Source organism: Nilaparvata lugens, chromosome 1 (assembly GCF_014356525.2).
Source record: "Nilaparvata lugens isolate BPH chromosome 1, ASM1435652v1, whole genome shotgun sequence".
Classification (NCBI taxonomy): domain Eukaryota; kingdom Metazoa; phylum Arthropoda; class Insecta; order Hemiptera; family Delphacidae; genus Nilaparvata; species Nilaparvata lugens.
This window is the reverse complement of record NC_052504.1, coordinates 89,543,610-89,569,280: the sequence shown is the minus strand read 5'-3', so window position 1 is coordinate 89,569,280 and position 25,671 is coordinate 89,543,610. Positions and strand designations below refer to the sequence as shown.

General features: G+C 33.4%; 1 protein-coding gene across 1 annotated transcript in view; it reads left to right on the top strand.

The window, feature by feature from the left end:
• LOC111061484 overlaps positions 1–25,671 on the top strand; it is a 72,919-nt gene that overhangs the window by 44,571 nt on the left and 2,677 nt on the right. The window contains exons 12-20 of the mRNA XM_039445013.1: positions 213–425; positions 723–1,092; positions 16,602–16,749; positions 17,957–18,089; positions 19,037–19,147; positions 20,382–20,629; positions 21,488–21,707; positions 21,808–21,936; positions 23,437–23,589. Coding sequence (XP_039300947.1) covers positions 213–425; positions 723–1,092; positions 16,602–16,749; positions 17,957–18,089; positions 19,037–19,147; positions 20,382–20,629; positions 21,488–21,707; positions 21,808–21,936; positions 23,437–23,589 — 1,725 coding nt within the window. The remainder of the gene's footprint in view (positions 1–212; positions 426–722; positions 1,093–16,601; positions 16,750–17,956; positions 18,090–19,036; positions 19,148–20,381; positions 20,630–21,487; positions 21,708–21,807; positions 21,937–23,436; positions 23,590–25,671) is intronic.

Below are 25,671 nucleotides of genomic sequence, written 5' to 3'. Positions count from 1 at the left end.
CAATTTAGGCTATCGTACCGTACCTCTTTGGAATACCACGAAATGAGATTGTTTTCTTCTTATGTATAACCTATAAGTTACTCTATTAATGATTGTGAGATGCGTTTCCACTGATACATCAACATATTAAAATTCATTTATTATTATAAACTGTGTAAATTTCAATACTCATCATTAAGCTCTTAAAAAAGAACAGAATGTTATATTTTTAGAGTATCATGATCAAACCTGATTGTGGATTTGGATATATTTATCCCGGAGAAGCTTTGACTGTGGATCTGATATATTCACCAGATTATGAAGATATAGCCTGCAGTGATGGACAGAAGTTCATAAAAAATGTCATTGTATTGTATACAGTGTACAGTGCATCACACTTCAAAAAGTTGCATGCAAAGATTGCAAAACAAGAGAAAGAGAACAAGGTATGAATTTTTTATGTTAGCTTTATCTTCATACAAAACAATAATAATTTACAGCCTATAATAAATGATACAGCAAATATAATATTGTATAGCCTGATTTGTGTTCAAAAATATTTTGTGATAGCATATATAATTTTTCGAGTCGAGCAATGAATTGAAGTCATTCACAATGAGAGAGCTGGAAGGTATTTCACCTGATATTTTCAAAATTAAAACAATAGATGATTCTGTAAAAGGCTCTGAATTTCACCCTGACTCTCATGTATCATGTTCCACTCTCTCTCTCTCTGATTTTAGGAAAAACAAATGACTGAAACTGAACCAAAGCTTATTATTAACACTGATCTGGAAGAGATTGAAGAGGGACAAAGAGATGATATAAGTTACAAGAGAGACTCCCCAAGATCTACTAAGAACTTTGAAGAAAACACGGATGTACTTCCAAAAAATGACAGATTTGATGAAATAGGAAAACTTGATATCCTCGATTTATCATATGAGGCCATAGAGAAACATTTTGGGTCATTTGTCTATTATAACGTGATCCATGGTGGTGGTATATCGACTAATTCTACTATCCCTAGTGAAATTCCAAATCATAATAATTATTATTATTCCCATGAGACTGAACTCATGACTACAGTGGATGAATTTGAAACTTTTGAAGGTGAGCACAATTTGATATGAATCAGATAATGATTAATTTACCGTATGATGATTATTAAACGAGAATCTATATAAATGATGGAAAGAATCGTCTTAAACGTATATGCGTGGGATAAGAAATAAAGCGAATCATCACGTCTCAACTGATAAACTTGAACATTTTGCTTTAAGATACTGAGTATACCGAGGATGGACTTGGACTTATTTTAATTGCCAATTATCAATTGATTCTAATTAAATAATTAGAACGAATTTATTCAATTTGTGATTCAGAGTTTGGGTAAATATAAAAGCCTAACCAAAAAGCGCTTTCCCAAGTAACTGTAGCTTAGTTGGTAGCGAGCGCGATTCTCAAAGGTTGCGGGTATATTTAAATATAACAGCTGGTGTTAAATTGTAAGATGTTATTCCTTGAACAACAAAATTTTAAAGTTGATTAAAAATTGTGAATTATTTGAATAGTTTCTTTTTGATTATAGACAAATAATATTTAACGTCGTCAAATAACCGTTGTGTATGAAATATTATGCCAGGTCTACACGACAATGATATTAGCGCTAACCTGCCAGGTTTGCGCTAAGTTTGCGTCGTGTAGACGGGAGATCGTTGTAAATTTCTGACGTTTTAAGGATTGTGCTTTCTTTGATCAATCTCAGCCACGTTTGCGTCAATTTTTTTAGGAAACGATTATGTCTCATCTCTCCATCAAAACCTGAATCGTTTCAAAATGAAGATAGAGATTTCGCGATTTCAGATTCGGATTCAAAAGCTGCGAAGTCAAAAATTGTGTTCAAAACATTCTCTCCAAATTCCTTTGTCAATTGGTATATTTTTGCATAACTAAAGGAAGATCTCACACTCAACACTGAAGCTGCTGCAACAGTCGTGGGGATGTGCGTAAACTTGTGAAATTATACAACAAATTGAAGAGAATATGATGCTCTAAAAGCTTATGATCAGCATGGATTCCTCCTCTTCCCATCGATATTAAAAAAGTTATAAGAGCAAAAATAGCAAAAATCGAAGGATAATGTTTTTTTCGAAAATGTCACATCTTTTAGAGCGGATATCTCGAAAAGTAGAAGAGATATAAAAAAATTGTTCGAGGATAGGGAAATTATGTTTGCCGCATCATCACTTCTGAACTACTGAACTGATTTACTTGAAATGCTGCTTATAAATTTTTAATCAACCGAGGATTCTTATAGGCCTATTTTCAATTCTTCTGGATTTCATTACGTCAAGTTTCAAAATAGTCCCTTGCGAAGAACCGGTTATCTGCTAGTCGTCAGGAATAAAGCTATAATAGAAACAGATGTTACTTTTTTAATTTCGACCATATGATTTGATGATTTTTTATTTTTTTTATGAAATCGTATGTACCATTAATGAGATTTGAACATTAGTTCTGAAAAATCTAGAAGGAAAATTTAAATTTGGGCTTCCAGGTGCACGAGATTGATATTTTTAGAATCTTTGTTCAAAATTTGGAGATCTAAATCATTCCCGTTTTTCCGGTATGCAATCCACAAGTTGACATGTTTTGATGCGAACAAACACAACCCTACTTTCTCTTATTATATAGAAGATTACTAGCAGGTAACCAGGTAACCCGTGCTTCGCAAGGGTCTATTTAAAAACTTGACAAAATGAAATCTAGAAGAATTGAAAAAAGGCTTATAAGAATCCTCGGTTAATTAAGAATTTATATGCAGCATTTCAAGTAAATCAGTCCAGTAGTTCAGACATGATGATGCGTCAAACATAATTTTTCTATCCTTTACACGTGTATACGTGTTTAAGCCAGTTCTTTCCTTTATTATAGTATGATATCTATCATCTTTTATACTATAATAAAGGAAATGAATGAGAATAAATTTTGAAAGGTTTGAGATATCGATGTGCGGTTTTCACCATACCTTTTCTCTGGAAATCCTTTATCGGAATATGACCGCATTTCAATTTAAAAAAAGATGTTGGATTCAAAATGGCGGTTCCAAAATGGCGGAAAAAATTTGGGTGCGACGGAAAATCTGTTTTTATCATTCGAAAAGGATACCCAATCATACCTATCTTCTAATTCCCCTTTCAAGAGAAATGTTCTGCTGCTTCCACAACAACTGGAAGCATGACAAATAATTGAAAACTTGACAAACTGAAAACGTTCATTTATTCAAAGACATATTATCAACTGCATTGTTTTCATATTGCCGATACAGCATTGATGAAACTATAGACGTTTATTTAGCATTTTTTCTCGTAAAACTGTTCTAGCTGAAAAATTAATAATCCATACCACGTGTATGCATTTCATTGCATCAGGAAAACGAAGTTTCAAAACTATGTTTATTCTAAACAGATGTTTTTGAGATAATTTCTTTGATGCAGCTGATTCACATTCACCATATTATTATTATACAGAGTTTGTGAAAATGGAAATATTTATTAATTATCAAAACAATACTATTATTATATCTATAATAAAAATATTATCATTATTATTAAAAACATTTATCAAATATCAAAACAATATTATTGAGGTTAAGTAGTATCAGGTAGAAAGCAATAATAGAAACAGATGTTCCTTTTTTAATTTCGACCATACGATTTGGTGATTTTTTTATTTTGTTATGAAAAGGTATGTACCATTAATTAAATTTCAAAAATTAATTCTGAAAAATCTAGAAGGAGGATCGAAATTTGGGCTTCCAGGTGCACGAGATTGATATTTTTAGAATCTATGTGCAAAATTTGGAGATCTACATCATTCCCGGTTTTCCGGTATGCAATCCACAAGTAGTTGACATGTTTTGATGCGAACAAACACTATGGAAATCCTGTATCGGAATCATGTATAATATGACCACCTTTCAATTAAAAAAAAAGAAGTTGGATTCAAAATGGCGGAAAAAATTTGGGTGCGACGGAAAACCTGTTTTTATCATTCGAAAAGGAACCCAATCTAATACCTATCTTCTAATTTCCCTTTTAAGAGAAATGTTCTGCTGCTTCCTTACAACAACTGAAAGCATGACAAATAATTGAAAACTTGACAAACTGAATACTTGATGTAATCCAATATTGTAGAATTTGAAATAGGTTTATAACCATTCTCGGTTAAGCAAGAATCTATGTGCAAAATTCCAAGTTAATCAGTCCAGTAGTTCAGACGTGATGATGCGTCAAACATAATTTCCCTATACTTTACACCTGTATACGTGTATAATCCGTGTAAGGCTAGCTTCACACGGTGGCGCGACAGTCGAGGCCTACGACCGTAGAGGACTGTTTTACAGTCTCGACTGTCGGGAGTGTACGAAAATTAGAGTGCCTCAACTGTCGCCTAACGCAGGCGACATTTGAGGCCACTTTTTCAGGAGTCCTCTCCCGTCATAGGTCTCGACTGTCGGGGCTGTACAAAAATTAGAGTGGCCTCAACTGTCGCCTAACGCAGGCGACATTTGAGGCCTCTTTTTCAGGAGTCCTCTACCGTCGCTGGCCTCGAATGTCGCTGGTCTCGACTGTCGGGCCTGTACAAAAATTAGAGACTCGCTTGCAGCAGGCAATAGTTGCAATACTTATTCATAATATGGAAGGAATAATGGGATATTATTCAATTGCTGGTAAATCCATACAAATTAAATGATAATATTCTTTTGGTGCTGTCTACCATTCTGGAGAGCCTAGCGCAGGCGACAGTTGAGGCCTCTTTTTCAGGAGTCCTCTACGGTCGCAGGTCTCGACTGTCGGGAGTGTACAGAAATTAGAGAGGCCTCAACTGTCGCCTAACGCAGGCGACATTTGAGGCCTCTTTTTCAGGAGTCCTCTACCGTCGCTGGCCTCGAATGTCGCCGGTGTCTACCGTCGCTGGTCTCGACTGTCGCTGGTCTCTTCTGTCGTTTGCCTTGTTTGACTTCGACCCCTTCACACGCTTTCGTTTTCATTCGGTTCGGTTCGTTTTCGGTTCGGTTCGGCTCGGCTCGTTACCGAAAACGAATGAGGCTTTCATACATGTCAGGTTTTAATTCGTACGGTTCTACTTAGGTATTTTCTTCTCAAACACAGCTGTGTTTGGATTTTCACAGTTCATGCTGGTATATTAAATATAACAGTTGGTGTTAAATTGTAAGATGTTATTTCTTGAACAACAAAATTTTAAAGTCTATTTAAAAATTTGAATTATTTTAATAGTTTTTTTTGATTATGTTAATTTTGGAAGTTCAGAGAGAATATTTTTCAATTGAAAATTTGTTCCTTGTTTTGACAGATGGTATAAAAAACTTCATCTCTTCTCTTCATTGATGAAATCATGTAATATTCGTGGAAAAAAATTAAAAATTCTCCCTAAGTTTTAATTTATATCTTTCATATTTTTTTAGCAAACTATTCATTGAAAAAAATGTTTCTGTGAACTAACAGAAATGAATTGACCATATGATTTTGACTTGGAAAATTTTGAAACATAATTATGATATCAAATAGAATAAAAACAAAAAAGGCAAGCATTTGTAAAAGACTTTGTTTTTTCCTGTTTCCCCAGCAAGGAATTCGAATATAATGAAACCTATTCGTGTCGAGGGGGCGATCGGTGCTATGCGGTTGCCATTCGGTACCGAATTCAAACCGAATCATCTTTTCACACTTATCGGAATTTGCCGAAAACGAAACGAACCGAACCGAAAGTGTGTAAAAGAAGCCTCTCGCTAGCAACAAATTGAAACCTGATGGAATTTATTAGAGTCAAGTGGGCGTTCGGCTCTATGCGGTTTCTATTCGGTACCGAATTCAAACCGAATCATCGTTTCACACTTATCAGAATTTGCCGAAAACGAAACGAACCGAAAGAGTGTGAAACTAGCCTAATAAAGCAATAATAGAAACAGATGTAGATGTTCCTTTTTTAATTTCGACCATATGTTTGATGAAATCGTATGTACCATTATAATGAAGTTTGAACATTTATTCTGAAAAATCTAGAAGGAAAATTGAAATTTAGGCTTCCAGGTGCACGAGATTGATATTTTTAGAATCTATGTTCAAAATTTGGAGATCTTAATCATTCCTTTTTTCCGGTATGCAATCCACAAGTTGACATGTTTTGATGCGAACAAACACAACCCTACTCTCTCTTATTAAATAGATTATAATAATTATGCAATTTTATTTTATAGTGCGTACAGATTTTCGCGCCGCGAAAAATCCGACATTCCAAGTTGATCAGCTGAGTATATCTGTATTCTTACAAGAACGGTAAGATACAGATATTGGCATCAGCTGATTAACAGGGAATGTCGTATGTTCGCTGAGCGTAAATCTGTACGAATCTTAGGACTGAAGTAATCTTTCCTATGTAAACGCTTCCACAAATCTCTGGCGAGAGGTAGCAACTTAAAAGTCAGTAATCAATAACAAATGCAATGTCAATTGCATTGAAATCCATTTTGTGAGCTCCCTACTTATAAAAAAAAGTTTTTTGATGGTAAAAATTAGCACATTTTTTCAAGAATTCGATTAAAAGCAATGACAAAAGTTGCACTGACGGAAAATTTAGTAGAGAAAAGCTTAAAGTAGTTGTACAAAGTCACGCTAGATAGCGCTGGCAGCAAACACGATACAAACCACTGTGATACTGTATCATTTTGAGCAGCAACAGAATGCAGTTTCTGAAGAAGAAGAGACTAACGGCCGGTTTCCGAGCTCGGGATCTATAAGTTCTGGACTTACAGAGTCCAGGACTGAAATAAGCTCTCGGGTCTAAATTGACTTTCTGAGTCACGATTTTATCTTCTAAACTCCGGAGTCTATCAAGTTCTCGACCTATTTGAGTCCAGGACTTTAACGCAGAAAACATGAGGGAAATTCACAATATTTTACTGTTGTATTGTTGGCATTATAGCAAAACGGAAACAGGAAACAGCTGATTACAGCGGGACAATTCAAATGAGCATGCTCTCCAAACTATTTTGTAAAAATACGTTTCGATTTCTTTGTAGGTCTATTAAAAGCAAAGCCTTTGAAATGTGAATAAATAAACATTTCATTTTATGTTATGTTATTATTGATCATTGATCCTAACCAGTCTTAGTAACCAGTGGTGCCAGTGATTTTGGAATAAAAATTTCATTAGGCTATTGAGTTTGAAAACGTAATTTGTTTTGAAAAAACTGGAGAAATAATTTACTATTATTAATATATGTTGAATATGACATTGATTAATAACATTCAGATTGGAATATAAATTCCAAGGCAATCCTTGTATTATTTCGCTTGAACATTTTTAGGTTATGTCAGAGTCGTAAAATGAGGTTAGTTTTCACACATAATTCTGATACAATTATATTCCAAACTTGCAAACTATAAATAAATTATGAATTTAGATGGACTAATCCAAATAATAGTCTATAGGTTCCATGACATCTATTTGGCTTTTTATCTACTCCAAAACAATAACTGAATTGTGTTTGCTTAGTTAAGTCTAGAACTTGAATTTAAACCCAACCCCAGTCGAGGGTTTAAAATCACGCTGTTTCAAGTCCTGGACTTAAAGATTTCTGATAAATCCTTTACTCGGAAAGAGGCGAGAATCTAATTCAAGTCTTGGACTTATAAGCCCTTCACTCAGAAAGCGAAATTATGAACTCCAGGGTCTAACATGATCTCTAAACTCCAGAGTCTATTTAAGTCCTCAACTACGTTAACGCTCTGACTCGGAAAGCCAATTTTCTGACTCAAGAGTTTAAAACCAGTTAAAGTCTAGAACTTAGCTGAATCCCGAGCTCGGAAACCGGCCCTAAAAAACCAGACATCCACGATACTGTAATACATACCTATTTCTTGAGAATTAAATTCTATATTAAAACAATGGTTGAAAAAAAAACAATATCCACTTATATTTTAACTTGATAGCTATAGTGAGGTCCACGTTATAATGGCAGTGGAGAAAGATAGGAGAACAACGTTGCCGATATAATGTGAACCTCACTATATAGTTGTTTCTAATAACTGATCCCCTTCTCTTATTTTCCTTCTCTTTTTGTTTATTACTTTCTTGATAGTTTTCCATTTATTTTTTATTTTTCGCCTTGATTTTTATTGATTCTTTTCTCATTCTATTTCATTCCTTTTCTCTCACTGTTTTGTTTCCTTTAGTGAGATCCACTTTTCAAAATCAGTGGATAAGATAGGAAGGCACTGTTGCTAATTTTCTGTTTCCTCCGCCTTCTATCCCGCGGTATATCATCTGATCTAATATCAATTATTGTTAATAATGTTCAATCCTATTCAAAATATCTATAATTTCAACTGATCAACTTAAAATTTTGCTTGAAGATTCTGAATCTACCGAGGATGGTTATAGGCCAATTTTAAATTCTTGAAGATTTTAGTACGGTGGGTCAAGTTTTAAATTAGACCCTTGTGAAGCACGGGTTACCTGCTAGTCATAAATAATTTATTGCTATAATGCTGAATATCTATTTGAATAAATATGCAATATTCATTCTCTTCACAATATAATGCATAAGTAGGCTACGGCACTGAGAATAATATGTAAGAATACTTCTTATGAAATCTTATAATAATACCAGTAGGTAACCCATGCTTCGCAAAGGTCTATTTTAAAACTTTGAAAACTGAAAACTTGACGTAATAAAAATTCGAAATTTGAAAATAGGCCCTTAACCATCCTCTGTTAATGAAGAATCTTTATGCAAAATTTCAAATCAATCAGTCCAGTTGTTCAGACGTGATGATGCGTCAAACATAATTTTCCTACATAATTTCACGTACGTGTATGAGCCAGCTCTCTCCATTATTAAAGTAAAGATGATGGATATTATGGATGATTTATCAATATCTTTGAATGAGAATAACTTTTGAACGGTTTGAGAAATCGGTGCGGTTTTCACCATTCATTTTCTCTTGAAATTCTGTATCATATGACCAACGTAAGTTTTCTGTCTTCTAACTTTGTCATACAAACCTTCAACCTTCAACATTCAACCTTCCAATTTAAAAAAAAATGAAGTTGAATTCAAAATGGCCATTTTGAATTCAACCTTCCAATTTAAAAAAACATTCAAACTTCCAATTTAAAAAAAAATGAAGTTGAATTCTAAATGGCGAAACAAAATTTTGATGCGACAGAAAATCAGTTATTTTTATTCGAATAGGATCCCCAATCATACCTATCATCTAATGTCCCTTTTAAAATAAATGTTCAGCTGCTTCTATACAACAACTGGAAGCATGACAAATTGAAAACTTGACGTAATGAAATCTTGAAGAACTGAAAATGGGCATATAACTATCCTCGGTTAATTAAGAATCTTTATGAAAAATAACTTTGTGCATTTATTATGCATGTTCAAAGCCAATAAATTGAGCTCAAGTTATGGATGAAAGAAATAGGTAGGTGACCTACTATAATTAATTCAGAACGTGTTTCCACAACATACGTTTTACGAGAAATGTGATTGACGGAGTTTTCAAATATTACAATATTATTCTTCTCTATTATAGACTATATAGCGTTTAGATTTCATGACTTTTGATTATTGTGACAATACACTTTCAGATGAAACTCGACCAATGGAGACCATGACAGTATACAGAGTGGGTGAAAAGTCCGAGAACGCGGCTTGATATCTCATACACAAAGGTTATTTGACGGTGGGTGTGATTGGGAATCCTACTCAAATTGAAAATACTACTTTACTATGACTTCGAAAATCTGGTCCACCATCTTGGATCCGCCATATTGAATTCAACTTTTTTTTTAAAATAGGAAGGTGGTCATGCGATACATGATTACAATACAAAATTTCAAGAAAAAATGAATGGCAAAAACCGCTTATCGATATCTCAAACCGTTCAGAAGATATTCACATTATAAATCAATTCTATTCAGAGCAGAAAGGAGAGAAAAAAGTATGAGAACGGCTTAGTATCTCATAAAAGATTGTGATTATAAGGTGGGTATGATTGGGGATCCCTCTCAAATTGAAAATACTACTTTACTATGACTTCAAAAATCTGGTCCGCCATATTGAATGCAACTTTATTTCTTTAAATGGGAAGGTTGTCATGTGATACATGATTTCGATACGAAATTTCAAGAAAAAATGAATGGTGGAAACCACACATCCGTATCTCAAACCGTTCAGAAGGTACTCACATTATTAATCAATATCACTTATGTATCTCATTTCTGATATGCATGATATTGATTAATAATGTGACTATCTTCTGAACGGTTGAGGTATCGATATGCGGTTTTCGCCATTTATTTTTTCTTGAAATTCCGTATCGAAATCATGTATCGCATGACCACCTTCCCATTTAAAAAAATGAAGTTACATTCAATATGGAGGATCCAAGATGGTGGACCAGATTTTCGAAGTTATGAGTCATAGTAAAGTGGTATTTTCAATTTGAGTAGGATCCCCGATCATACCCACCATCAAATTACCTTTGTGTATAGGATATTAAGCCGTTCTCGGACTTTTTTCTCTCCTTTCTGCTTTGAATAGTATTAATTAATAATGTGAATATCTTCTAAACAGTTTGAAATATCGATATGCGGTTTTCGCCATTTATTTTTTCTTGAAATTCCGTATCGAAATCATGTATCGCATGACCACCTTCCCATTTAAAAAAATGAAGTTGCATTCAATATGGCGGATCCAAGATGGCGGACCAGATTTTTGAATTCATAGTGAAGTAGTATTTTCAATTTGAGTAGGATCCCCGATCATACCCACCATCAAATTACCTTTATTAAGCCGTTCTCGGACTTTTTTCTCTCTTTTCCGCTTTGAATAGTATTGATTAATAATGTGAATATCTTCTAAACGGTTTGAAATATCGATATGCGGTTTTCGCCATTCTTTTTTTCATGAAATTTCGTATCGAAATTATGTATTGCATGATATCCTTCCTATTTAAAAAAATAAAGTTGCATTAAATATGGCGGATCCAAGATGGCGGACCAGATTTTTGAAGTCATAGTGAAGTAGTATTTTCAATTTGAGTAGGATCCCCGATCATACCCACCATCAAATTACCTTTATTAAGCCGTTCTCGGACTTTTTTCTCTCTTTTCTGCTTTGAATAGTTTTAATTAATAATGTGAATGTCTTCTAAACAGTTTGAAAAAACTGGAGAAATAATTTACTATTATTAATATATGTTGAATATGACATTGATTAATAACATTTAGATTGGAATATAAATTCCAAGGCAATCCTTGTATTATTTCGCTTGAACATTTTTAGGTTATGTCAGAGTCGTAAAATGAGGTTAGTTTTCACACATAGTTCTGATACAATTATATTCCAAAATGAACTTGCAAACTATAAATAAATTATTATGAATTTAGATGGACTAATCCAAATAATATAGGTTCCATGACATCTATTTGGCTTTTTATCTACTCCAAAACAATAACTGAATTGTGTTTGCTTAGTTAAGTCTAGAACTTGAATTTAAACCCAACCCCAGTCGAGGGTTTAAAATCACGCTGTTTCAAGTCCTGGACTTAAAGATTTCTGATAAATCCTTTACTCGGAAAGAGGCGAGAATCTAATTAAAGTCTTGGACTTATAAGCCCTTCACTCAGAAAGCGAAATTATGAACACCAGGGTCTAACATGATCTCTAAACTCCAGAGTCTATTTAAGTCCTCAACTACGTTAACGCTCTGACTCGGAAAGCCAATTTTCTGACTCCAGAGTTTAAAGCCAGTTAAAGTCTAGAACTTAGCTGAATCCCGAGCTCGGAAACCGGCCCTAAAAAACCAGACATCCACGATACTGTAATACATACCTATTTCTTGAGAATTAGATTCTATATTAAAACAATGGTTGAAAAAAACAATATCCAGTTATATTGTAACTTGATAGCTATAGTGAGGTCCACGTTATAATGGCAGTAGAGAAAGATAGGAGAACAACGTTGCCGATCCTCTGTCTTGTCAATGCCTTCTACATAGGCCTACGGTAGCTGATACAGGTTTATTGATGTAATAAAACTGTTCATTTTCGTTTAAAATAATCAATTATATTTTATCAATCAATGAATTATATCTTTCAAAAATTTCATAATGAATTTTCATAATTAAGATGAAATATTGTGTTAATTATTTATTCTACATCGTTGAAAGACGATCTGGCAACAGGGCAAAGCGAGAAAGAGATAGGATAGCAATACCATTGCCAATCAAACACTGTCATATTATAACGTGATCCTCACTATATAAGTTAGTTGTTTCTAATAACTGATCCCCTTCTCTTATTTTCCTTCTCTTTTTGTTTATTAGGTACCTACTTGATAGTTTTCCATTTATTTTTTTCGCCTTGATTTTTATTGATTCCTCTCTCATTCTATCTCATTCCTTTTCTCTCACTGGTTTGTTTCCTTTAGTGAAATACACTTTTCAAAATCAGTGGATAAGATAGGAAGGCACTGTTGCTAATTTTCTGTTTCCTCCGCCTTCTATCCCGCGGTATATCATCTGATCTAATATCAATTATTGTTAATAATGTTCAATCCTATTCAAAATATCTATAATTTCAACTGATCAACTTAAAATTTTGCTTGAAGATTCTGAATCTACCGAGGATGGTTATAGGCCAATTTTAAATTCTTGAAGATTTTAGTACGGTGGGTCAAGTTTTAAATTAAACCCTTGTGAAGCACGGGTTACCTGCTAGTCATAAATAATTTATTGCTATAATGCTGAATATCTATTTGAATAAATATGCAATATTCATTCTCTTCACAAATATAATGCATAAGTGGGCTACGGCACTGAGAATAATATGTAAGAATACTTCTTATGAAATCTTATAATAATACCAGTAGGTAACCCGTGCTTCGCAAGGGTCTATTTTAAAACTTTGAAAACTGAAAACTTGACGTAATAAAAAATTCGAAATTTGAAAATAGGCCTATAACCATCCTCTGTTAATGAAGAATCTTTATGCAAAATTTCAAATCAATCAGTCCAGTTGTTCAGACGTGATGATGCGTCAAACATAAATTTTCCTACATAATTTCACGTACGTGTATGAGCCAGCTCTCTCCATTATTAAAGTAAAGATGATGGATATTATGGATGATTTATCAATATCTTTGAATGAGAATAACTTTTGAACGGTTTGAGAAATCGGTGCGGTTTTCACCATTCATTTTCTCTTGAAATTCTGTATCATATGACCAACGTAATTTTTCTGTCTTCTAACTTTGTCATATGACTACCTTCCAATTTAAAAAAAAATGAAGTTGAATTCAAAATGGCGGAACAAAATTTTGAGCGACAGAAAATCAGTTATTTTTATTCGAATAGGATCCCCAATCATACCTATCATCTAATGTCCCTTTTAAAAGAAATGTTCAGCTGCTTCTATACAACAACTGGAAGCATGACAAATTGAAAACTTGACGTAATGAAATCTTGAAGAACTGAAAATAGGCATATAACTATCCTCGGTTAATTAAGAATCTATATGAAAAATAACTTTCTGCATTTATTAATGCATGTTCAAAGCCAATAAATTGAGCTCAAGTTATGGATGAAAGAAATAGGTAGGTGACCTACTATAATTAATTCAGAACGTGTTTCCACAACATACGTTTTACGAGAAAAGTGATTGACGGAGTTTTCAAATATTACAATATTATTCTTCTCTATTATAGACTATATAGCGTTTAGATTTCATGACTTTTGATTATTGTGGCAATACACTTTCAGATGAAACTCGACCAATGGAGACCATGACAGTATACAGGGTGGGTGAAAAGTCCGAGAACGCGGCTTAATATCTCATACACAAAGGTTATTTGACGGTGGGTGTGATTGGGAATCCTACTCAAATTGAAAATACTACTTTACTATGACTTCGAAAATCTGGTCCACCATCTTGGATCCGTCATATTGAATGGAACTTTTTTTTTAAATTGGAAGGTGGTCATGCGATACATGATTACGATACAAAATTTCAAGAGAAAATGCATGGCAAAAACCGCTAAACGATATCTCAAACCGTTCAGAAGATATTCACATTATAAATCAATACTATTCAGAGCAGAAAGGAGAGAAAAAAGTATGAGAACGGCTTAGTATCTCATAAAAGATTGTGATTATAAGGTGGGTATGATTGGGGATCCCTCTCAAATTGAAAATACTACTTTACTATGACTTCAAAAATCTGGTCCGCCATATTGAATGCAACTTTATTTTTTTAAATGGGTAGGTTGTCATGCGATACATGATTTCGATACGAAATTTCAAGAAAAAATGAATGGTGGAAACCGCACATCAGTATCTCAAACCGTTCAGAAGGTATTCACATTATTAATCAATATCACTTATGTATCTCATTTCTGATATGCATGATATTGATTAATAATGTGAATATCTTCTGAACGGTTTGAGGTATCGATATGCGGTTTTCGCCATTCATTTTTTCTTGAAATTCCGTATCGAAATCATGTATCGCATGACCACCTTCCCATTTAAAAAAATTGAAGTTACATTCAATATGGAGGATCCAAGATGGTGGACCAGATTTTCGAAGTTATGAGTCATAGTAAAGTGGTATTTTCAATTTGAGTAGGATCCCCGATCATACCCACCATCAAATTACCTTTGTGTATAGGATATTAAGCCGTTCTCGGACTTTTTTCTCTCCTTTCTGCTTTGAATAGTATTAATTAATAATGTGAATATCTTCTAAACTGTTTGAAATATCGATATGCGGTTTTCGCCATTCTTTTTTTCATGAAATTTCGTATCGAAATTATGTATTGCATGATCACCTTCCTATTTAAAAAAATGAAGTTGCATTCAATATGGCGCATCCAAGATGGCGGACCAGAGTTTTGAAGTCATAGTGAAGTAGTATTTTCAATTTGAGTAGGATTCCCAATCACACCCACCTTAAACTTAATTCTGAGTGTCGCAAAATCCTGTACTGGGCATCAAAAACTCTTTTTATTTTTTTAACAAAATATTGAATATTGAATCATGCAAAGATGGAACACACACAGTCATCACTCACTAAACTGAAACAAACACTGGGAAAGTGTCTATCTTCACAGTAATATTGTTGCCATAGTCTCAGGATCAATAGAAATAAAAATCTCAGTACCCTTTATGAATTATCTTATCACAACATGTTTCAACATTGATGCCATTTTCAAGTCACTTGAAAAGTGTACTGAGATTTTTATTTTTATTTCTATTTATATCACAAGTAGCCCTATACAGAAAAGAGATAAATCCCAGGATCAAATTTACAACAGTTGTCAAAAAACAGACTCATATGAGCACTGTGCTCAAAATATGTAAAAGGAGTGAACTGTTGTTATTTGTTACTGATTAAAGTGGTGAAGGTTGGTTATAAATAGAGGTTGATATCTAAGTGGGATTTAGTCGCTATAACGTTGGTGTATTGATAGTAAAATTGGGGATGGTACTTAGTATATTGTATACAGAGTGGGTGAAAAATCCAAGAACGGCTTAATATCTCATACACAAAGGTAATTTGACGGTGGGTGTGATTGGGGATTCTACTCAATTTGAAAATACTATTTTCTTAGGACTTTAAAAATCTGGTCCGCCATCTTGGATCCGCCATATTGAATGCAACTTAATTTTTTTAAATAGGAAGGTGGTCATGCGATACATGATTTCGATACGGAATTTCAAGAAAAAAAGAATGGCGTAAACCGCATATCGATATCTCAAACCGTTTCGGAGATATTAACATTATTAATCAATACCATGCAAATCTGAAATAAAATACCTGAGTGGTATTGATTAATAATGTGAATACCTTCTGAACGGTTTGAGATACTGATGTGCGGTTTCCACCATTCATTTTTTCTTGAAATTTCGTATCGAAATCATGTATCGCATGACAACCTACCCATTTAAAGAAATAAAGTTGCATTCAATATGGCGGACCAGATTTTTGAAGTCATAGTAAAGTAGTATTTTCAATTTGAGAGGGATCCCAATCATACCCACCTTATAATCACAATCTTTTATGAGATACTAAGCCGTTCTCATACTTTTTTCTCTCCTTTCTGCTCTGAATAGTATTGATTTATAATGTGAATATCTTCTGAACGGTTTGAGATATCGTTTAGCGGTTTTTGCCATGCATTTTCTCTTGAAATTTTGTATCGTAATCAAGTATCGCATGACCACCTTCCTATTCAAAAAAAAGTTGCATTCAATATGGCCGTTCCGAGATGGTGGATCAGATTTTCGAAGTCATAGTGAAGTAGTATTTTCAATTTGAGTAGGATTCCCAATCACACCCACCGTCAAATAACCTTTGTGTATGAGATATTATGCCGTTCTCGGACTTTTCACCCACTCTGTATGCATGTACTGTATAGTACAGTATGCCAGTATACAGTATTATAATTATTTTTTCTACTATAAACCATATATAGCGTTCAGATTTCATGATTTTTGATTATTGTGACAATACACTTTCAGATGAAACTCGACCAATGGAGACCATTTACAGTATGTCAATCGAATGCGGAGCCACTGTTGTGAGGCCTGTCATGCAGTTTTCCTCCCAAAAAGTAATAATGCCTGCTACACCATGTGGTTCGTCATCATTTGCATCGGTATACCTGCGGTGAGCCACAAAAATTACTGTTGTTATCAGGAGGAATGAGGAGTAAAAAAGAGAGGAATGTAGAGGAAGAGAGGTTATTTGTTCAAATAACACACTTGTAGGCCTACATGCTAACACTTGATTGATTGATTGATTGAGTATTTTATTTATGTAGATTACAATATATACTGGCTTATACACTTATATACAATAGCTTACAATACAGCAAAATTATAGATGAATTTACATAATATAGACTAAGAAAATAATTATTGAACTGCATATGATATGAAAAAGTAATTTGTAATATAATAACTATAGATAATTATATTGTTATGCATCTACATAAATTGGCGGAGCTTTGAACATATCAATGTCCATTCTTCGGAAAGAATATTAAAAATATCCTCCCCACTTTCTACCAAAACACTTGCAGTGATAAGTTACGTTTTACATGTGATTAAATGCAATTTAATTCATTAAATTACAAATCACATTATGCGTTTATACAGTGGAATTCATTTATTGACCGAGCGAAGTGAGGTCTAAGATTCAAGTCGACGGTTTGGCATTTCCTCGTTTAAATGTTTGAATGTTTATGTATAATATGTTGCGCATTTACGGCGAAACGAGGTAATAAATTCTCATGAAATTTGACAGGTATGTTCCTTTTTTAATTGCGCGTCGACGTATATTCAAGTTTTTTGGAAATTTTGCATTTCAAGGATAATATAAAAGGAAAAAGGAACTTCCTTCATACGCCAATATTAGAGTAAAAATCAGACTATATAATTATTCATCATAAATCAGCTGACAAGTGATTACACAGATGTGTGGAGAAGCCAGTCTATTGCTGTATTTCCATAAGGTCTATAGTTTCAATCAGGTACTTGTGGATGAGAATACTGCGTGAGATCTACTGTTCACAGAACTACTAGTTTACTACACATAAGAAACAAAGCTGGACTATAGTAGGCCTAATAAGGACTGTCAAAAACTCATTTGCCTCTCACTCTCAACGATTTTTATTCATTTTTTTAAGTATGAATTTTTCTTGTTTACAAGATTTATTATAACTTATCCATCACTATGAATAATTCAAGTTCATTCATTATGGAATAGTAGAAAATGGTCGCAATAGTCATTAAGCACTCATTACAGAAGGATGTGTTACCTGGCAATCCTTATGCCAATTTTGCCATCTTATTAAAAATTTTAAATTTTCCAGTGCCAGACAACCAGATGCATGTATTTGTGGTGAAAAATCGAAGAAAATAGAATTCTCGGGAAATTTTCATATTACCACTAACGATGAAAGTGTTAACGTCCAGCCAACTTCAGGGAAAATTCATCACAATATGGTAATTGATTGAACTGTTCAAAATTTTCCAATTTTTGTAGGCTTATATTGTCGGATTATATAAATAAATCATCATTCATTATTCATCAGTATCTGTTTTGTTCTACTGATAAGAGTAGTGTCATTAAAATTGAAAATTTGAACATCTTTGAAACAATAATTGTAAAGTTGGTATTAATACCAGTGAGAAAAGACTTGAAATTTAATAGATGTGCCTTTCAATAAAACTCAATATTGTGTGTTTTGTGTGAACAAGGATCACTTATTTTTCAATCTTTTTTTAGCACGTATTGGGTCATCTATGGAAGATATTGGAAAAATACTCTCATTTCAAAGTTGCATCATTTCATTCATATGCACCGTAGACTGCTTGAAATAAGAATTCCCAGTGTCCAAAACTGGGTTATTGCTTTTTTAATAAAATAGGTGAATTTAGAGATGAAAATAAGTTTAAAGATTGGGTTGACAACGTTTGTTTTAACATTAATATTTACATAGATCGCATATTTTAATGAGAAGTAGTTTCGATTTGTAAGTTTTGACTTTATTTTTGCATTTCTGAATAAATATGATTAAGTTAAGTGAGTGAATATTGATGTTGTGTAACTTTTTCGTAATTGAAGAAACTTGAAATGTTGTCAAAAATCTAGCCTCCTTTATTTTAATAAAAATTATTAATTCACAGGCTTATATATATTATTATTTTATGTGTGAAATAATACTTTTTATCAAAATAAAGTGGATAATTATTTTACAACATTTCAAGTCTCTTCAATTTCTGAATATCTTTAAGATCATATTCATCAATATAATATATGAATTTACAAATAGTGAACTCAATTCATGGACCACCATATACTGAAAACATTATTTTAGCCTGAGTATATCATAATATTATATTCAAAATTCAATACACTCTAACATACTGTATCCTACAATGTTTTTCAGAGTCAAAAATTATTCTTGGAATACAAACCAAAATTGGATAATGAAGCCATAAATCGGACAGCTAATGAACTTCAATCGGAAGCTGAGAATAAATTGATCGTCAAAAAAGATGTGAGATTTCTATCTTTCAATATTATATTTTCTATCATGACATTAGCATGATCACTTAGTTGAGGATTTTATATAAAAAAAACTTGCTCAAAAGTTGTGCAAGACTCTTTGCTACTACTATGATTCCACTCCGTCAAGTATCAAATGATATCATTGAATGTGGAGCAGAGATATTCGTCCATATTAGTTCTTTCGTTGTATGTTTTTATGAAAATTGGAAGGATTTTTTTGCATTTTGAATTGGATTATGGTTATAATATTATGCCTTCTCACCAGAAGCCAGGAGTGGATCCCACGTAGGTCACGAGTCTGTGGGTGGAGAGACCAAAACTCACCACTGCTCAGAGAAGGGCGGCCATTCAGGCAAAACTTCTCGGGAGAGGTGAGGCTTCTGACCCTGCAGAGTTTCGGAGGGGCAAAACGAAAAACCCAAGAGACCAGAGATGGGTGAAACTCCAGGCACAAAAATATGGGTCAAGAGGCTGAGTCGAGGGTGACCGGGTGCCGGGCGCCCTAGATACAGTTTGGCGTCCCCTCTCTCAGCGGAAGGACCTACAAAAAGACCAGGAGTGGAACTCAGGTAGGTCACGAGTTTTGGGTGGAGTGACCAAACCTCACCACTGCTCAAAGAAGGATGGCCATTTAGGCAAAACTTCTCGGGAGAGGTGAGGCTTCTGAACCTGCGATGTTTCGGAGGGGTAAAAAGAAAAAAGCCAAGATACCAGAGATGGGTGAAACTCCAGGCACAAATGTGGGTCAAGAGGCTGAATCAGGGGTAGCCGGGCGCCCTAGAGGCAACTTGGCCGCACCTTCCTCAGCGGTAGGACCTTCAAAGAAGGCCAGGAGTGGAACTCACTTTGGTCACGAGGACTAATCAGTCTGAAGAGACTGCCAAGCATATCACACTGGATTGCGACAAGGATTGCAATCAGGTGATGAATGAGATGCTAGTATAGGAAAAAACTTCTGGTTCTTGTGAAGAACATTGGTTTGCCTAACTAGCATACTACCAGAGACAAGAAATATATAACTTATGTTTATCCTTTATCTATGATACTACCTACTTGGGAACACAATAAGCTTCGGTTGACGTGTGGGGTTCTTTGAACCTTTGGATCCTTGAATCCGTCCCTTCAAAACAATAAACAATATGCCTTCTCTCATATCATCACACATAATAGATATCACTCGTCAATGTTATAATACTGTAATTATTTTGTGGTTGTATTTCAAGAAAAAAGGATCAAGTAAATCCAGACCTTCATCAAAAAAGATGAAAACTCAGAAGAAAGCTACTAGTACCTCCTCATCAAAACGTACTTCTAAGAAGGTGGTGAGAGTTGATGAAAGTAGATACCAAGAAGCAAGAGAATTTCTGCTGAAATCTTTTGAACCAATTAGAAAAACAGTGATAGTTCGCTGCAAACTTGAAATTTTGTTGGGAGATGATCACAAAATAAGAAAATCTGATCAGCAAGTTATGTGAGTAAATTCAGAGAAATAATTTTCATCATTATCCTTCTCGATAATCTGGGGTGCCCACCCCGCAAGGTTATTGGACCTTGTTATTTTTTCACCTTGGAATATCAATACGGTAATGAAATTTATGCAATTCCATTTGACATTCCCAGTGAATTATTGAGGTACTATCAAGCTAGTAGTTTAATATTCTAATTTCATGGTAGGCCTACATATTGATCTCTTCCTTTTTTCATTATATTTTCAAAAAAAATTCTAAATAAAAAACATTTTTGAATGCAATTTTTCCAGAAGAGAACTTTTATCTTGTCCATTCTTGACATTTTTATGATTCTGAATAAATTTAATCTCCATAGGTAATAGACTTTTTCTGAAAAATCAATATAGCGGAAGAACACATTTCTACCCAGACATCAACCACATTGTAGTATGAATATGCACCAAACTTGATATTAATTAAAAAAGTGAATCTATATTAAATAGCACTCGATTTACCGTCGGGTAGTATTGTGAAATACACAATACACTATTTCATGAAATTTATAAAGAAATCAAATTAGAATGCATGAGTAGATATTATTTCATGCAAGATTCCATAGCATGAAAAATATCCAAGCTTGTCCCATCATGCATAGTTATGAAAACAAACAAAATTCATGAAGGAATGTTTTGGGTCTAGGCTACTTAAAAATAATCAAGTAAGCTTTAGTTGCTTATCATATTATTATTCATATTTATAATATTGGCTGTTCAGTATATCAGTTGTATTTTTAATTTGTTTGCTCTTTTTCTCCCAGTAAACTGAATTGGAATAGGAGAATATCTTCGTTGTTCATGAGCCATTTATTGTTTCATCAACAGATTGGAGGAAATTGAATGTCACGTGGTTTGCACTGCAGTAAAGCCAGATTTCATTCTGAAAAGTACTGCTCGCAAAGTGGACTTTGGTTTGGTGGCTGAAGGAATGCGCAAGAAAATTTCAGTTGGAGTTGAAAATATTTCTGAGAGTCCTATATATCTGAAACTATCACATCTGAATCCCATTGGCAGCTTTTCTCATTCATTAAGGACACTTCCAATAGTAAGTTCATATTCACGATTTGAATAACTAGTTCTTGCTTCTATAGGATCAATAAAAGCTATAGGCTATCGGTCACTACTAACTTACATTATTTTTGCAGCAATGTAAGAATTTCAAGAAAATAAAAGGAGTAAACAAAGAAATGCATAAATGTAGTGTTCTCATAGACCCTGATGAGATTAATGAAATCAACATTACTTTTTCCTCAAATGAAGGACAATTGAATAAGGTAAAGTATGTTTCTCACAGTTTTATCCTGGAGTTTCATTGTACTTATATTATACTATATCAAATCTCATCAAATATAGGCATATGAGTAATGATACTTTATAAATTAGACTCTGGTTGCTATTTTACCTAATTTCTTAGTTTAATATTCATTCTAATGATAGATTGTTGAAAAAATTCTAATGATAGATTGTTCACGGTATTTTTAACATTTGGTGAGGACTACTCGTATTCGTCTGGAAATTAGAAATCCACGTACTTTTTTCACCCATTTCACTGACTTGAAAATTGCATTAATAAGTTGGAGCAATTTGTGAATGAAAGTTTTTAAAAAGCGTATTAGATTTGTGATTTCCAGATTGATTAGTTTTTATGCATGTAGCCTAAATTATTGTCAATTTCAATAATTATAATTAGTATTCTAATTGTTAGATCGGGGAGCGATTTTTTATGTTTCTCTGTATGCTCCTATATACACTGTCAAAGAAATAAATTCATGAATGGATACCGGTACTGAATTTAGTATAGCAGAAAAAATCGCGGGTTTATAGCTTATGGTCAGATTCAAGCAGAAAAAATATATACCTACAGTGTACACTACCTGAGCTTTTCCTCTATCCTATTATATTAAGCGAGCAATTTCTGTATATATATATGGTTATGTGGTTATATTGTTATATGGGTATATATTTATGCTCAACGGATCTCGAAAACGGCTCTAACGATTTTCAAGAAATTTGGAACAAAATAGGTTTATGATATGAAGATTCGATTGCACTAGGTCTCAACCCTTGGATAACTCGCTGAAGGACATTAAAAGGATAAATACGTCCTTGGAAAAACAGCTGGAAATTTTTTTCGTCTGTCGATACCGTAATGGATGAGAGTGAACGAGTGCATGTGTGTGGGATCATCCAGCTGATCTCACGAGAAGAAAAATTCAGCAAGAGAAACTTATTTTCGTTTATTTCTCTTTTTTTAGAAAACATGTTTACTTCAGAAATTTCAAAATAGTAACTAGAAATGCTGTTAGTGTAGAATAGTATATTAACAAATATTGTAGCAAACATACTATATCATTCTAAATCGAATTCATAGTATATCTATTTGTAATTGATGATGTGTTAGCTTTTTAAAGTGTGAATGAATTGTTATTTTGATGGATGATAGTAGCTTAACCTAGATTTTGATTTGGACTGTATTATAAATTTGAAAAGGGACAGATTTGGGCATAAGCCCAAACTGGGTGCCTCCTCATATAACTGTAAAACTAATTGTACAACTGAGAAAATTAATAAATAAATATAAACTATAAATTCAATCTTTCGTTACAAAATTTCTATGCTTTTACACTCCAGAGCAAAGCTCGGTCCCCTGATATTTAAAATAGATATGAGAACAATACTTGGATAACGCGCATCTCTGAGAATATATATAACACCTCCAATCTATATGAAATATTTGAATTTGCCAATTAATTATTATCTACTTGGAATTTCAGAGCCTGGAACGCCTCGATATTGAAGGTGGGAGAACAAAAGTTGTTCTTTTTCTAGAAGCACAACCAGTCGCAAGAGGAGTCCAGTTTAATCCCAATATTGATTTTTATAATATGGAATGTGGGTTTGGTGGCCGTAAGGAGCTTGATGTACTGGTAAAAAAACTTCAAATAATTACCGGTAGTTGGTATTGTAGCGAATATTGTTATGACCATTATTCTGTCTGATACTCGTTGAATATTTTACAGGATTACGATGTGCTGTAGAAACTAGATGCAAAGTAGATGCAAAAATATTCTATCATAAAATAGCTAGAGCAGTGGTCGCCAACAATCGATCGCGAGCTACCTGTAGCTCGTGGGGTAGTTTTTAGTAGCTCACAGAAATGCTCGTGTAAAAGAATGTCGGCCAGTTTGAATATAATCACTCTCCTAGTCTGAAGAAAATCAATGAGAAGCAGAATCCTCCACAGCACCGCAACATTAACAAAGAATAGGTTACAATTTTCTTCAGACTTGAGACAACAGTTTGAACAACGATTTCAAGATTTTAAAAGCATATCAATTTTAAAAGCATGGTACAATTCATCAACTCTCTTTTGTAGAGACCTATGCAGAAGATTTTGCAACTTGTGTTGTAGAACATTTTTGTGGAGGCTTCAGGCTTCAGTTGAAATGGAATTTGTGGATTTTCAATATGATCTGTCTCTCAGATCACTTTCTACAACTGGAAATATTGGCCCCAAGTCCCCAAAGAAAAATATCCAAATATTATTCAAGTTGCATTGAGGTTGAAAGCTATGTTCAGCTCTACCTACTTGTGTGAAGCATCCTTTTCAAGTATGAAATTCATAAAAAGTCTATATAGGAACAGACTGACTGATAAACATTTGGACAACTGCATCAGAATGGCGGCTACAACGTACACTCCAAACATCAAGAAAATACTTGTTGAACAAAAAGAGTTCCACTGCTCTCATTGAAATGTACATTTCAACTTTTGTTATACTTTTTGCTATGAGATAAGTAGATTTCAACACTCGAAATGTATCTTTATAGACAATAAAAGATACTTTGTTTATTCTAATATTCGTTGGTAGCTCACTAGAAGATTTATAAATGCTATTCTAGCTCACAGGTTCATCAGTTTGGCGACCATTGAGCTAGAGTAACAGTTTTGAAAATAAGCCTGTTGTCATTACAAAATTAATAACTATGATAATTAAATTGAGGTTGCTTTCCATGACGAAACACTATATAATAACTTTGCTGAAGTTCTGACACTGTGTTACTCGTAAATATTTGAAAAAACACTTACTTTTCTTGGAGTATGCCTCAGGATCAGGAGGCTGATGAAGCTCCTACTTCAGGAGTGAAATGCATTCCTCAATACTCCAACAAAAGTAAATGTTTTTTCAAATATTTACAAGTAACACAGTGTCAGAACTTCAACAAAGTTATGATAATTATTATATAAATTGTTATTAGTGGAGAGGTGTTCCACATTACCGTATAAGTACGACAATGCTATCCAAAATATGGTAGTTTCGTGATGATGACATTCATTCTTCATTCATTATTAAAATAAGTACATCATCAAAATGTTAGGGAAAGGAAAAATAAGGTAACCTTGTGCTATTCCTCTCCCAAATTTACATAACATAGTCCGAATAGGTTAAGTCTTGTAGTTCTTCAATTCACAACATTTTCAGTCCTCAAGTATTTTCACAAAGTAGATTTTCTAATTTAGATGCTTCAAAACTAACATAGAAGAAATATTTAATAATTTTTATATAATAGAAATATTTCACAACTAAAAATGAAAATGAAATGAAATGAATTTATTTCCAAAAATAACAAAAACAAAACATAATAATACAACACTTTACAGCATAGAGAAACACTAAAGAGATTTATAAACAGTGTAATAAAAAAAAATACATAATAATAAATGTTAATCTATGCAAAAGTACAGAACACTCAAAAGGAAAATATTAATACCTGCATAGGCGTTGAACCTGTGCGCAGATATGAGTCCTAAATATAGAATTCAATACGGTAGTAGTTAAAATTGAAATTGGGAAAAATAAATGAGAAAAAAAACCAACAACTCAGAATTAGCGGTTAAAAATATTAATGAGAGGAAAAGAAGAAAAATACTAAGAGAGAGACAGGTTAATCAGAAATTTTGATGTTTTTCTTTTTTTTTTAATATTGCATCTAATAATTAGATATTTT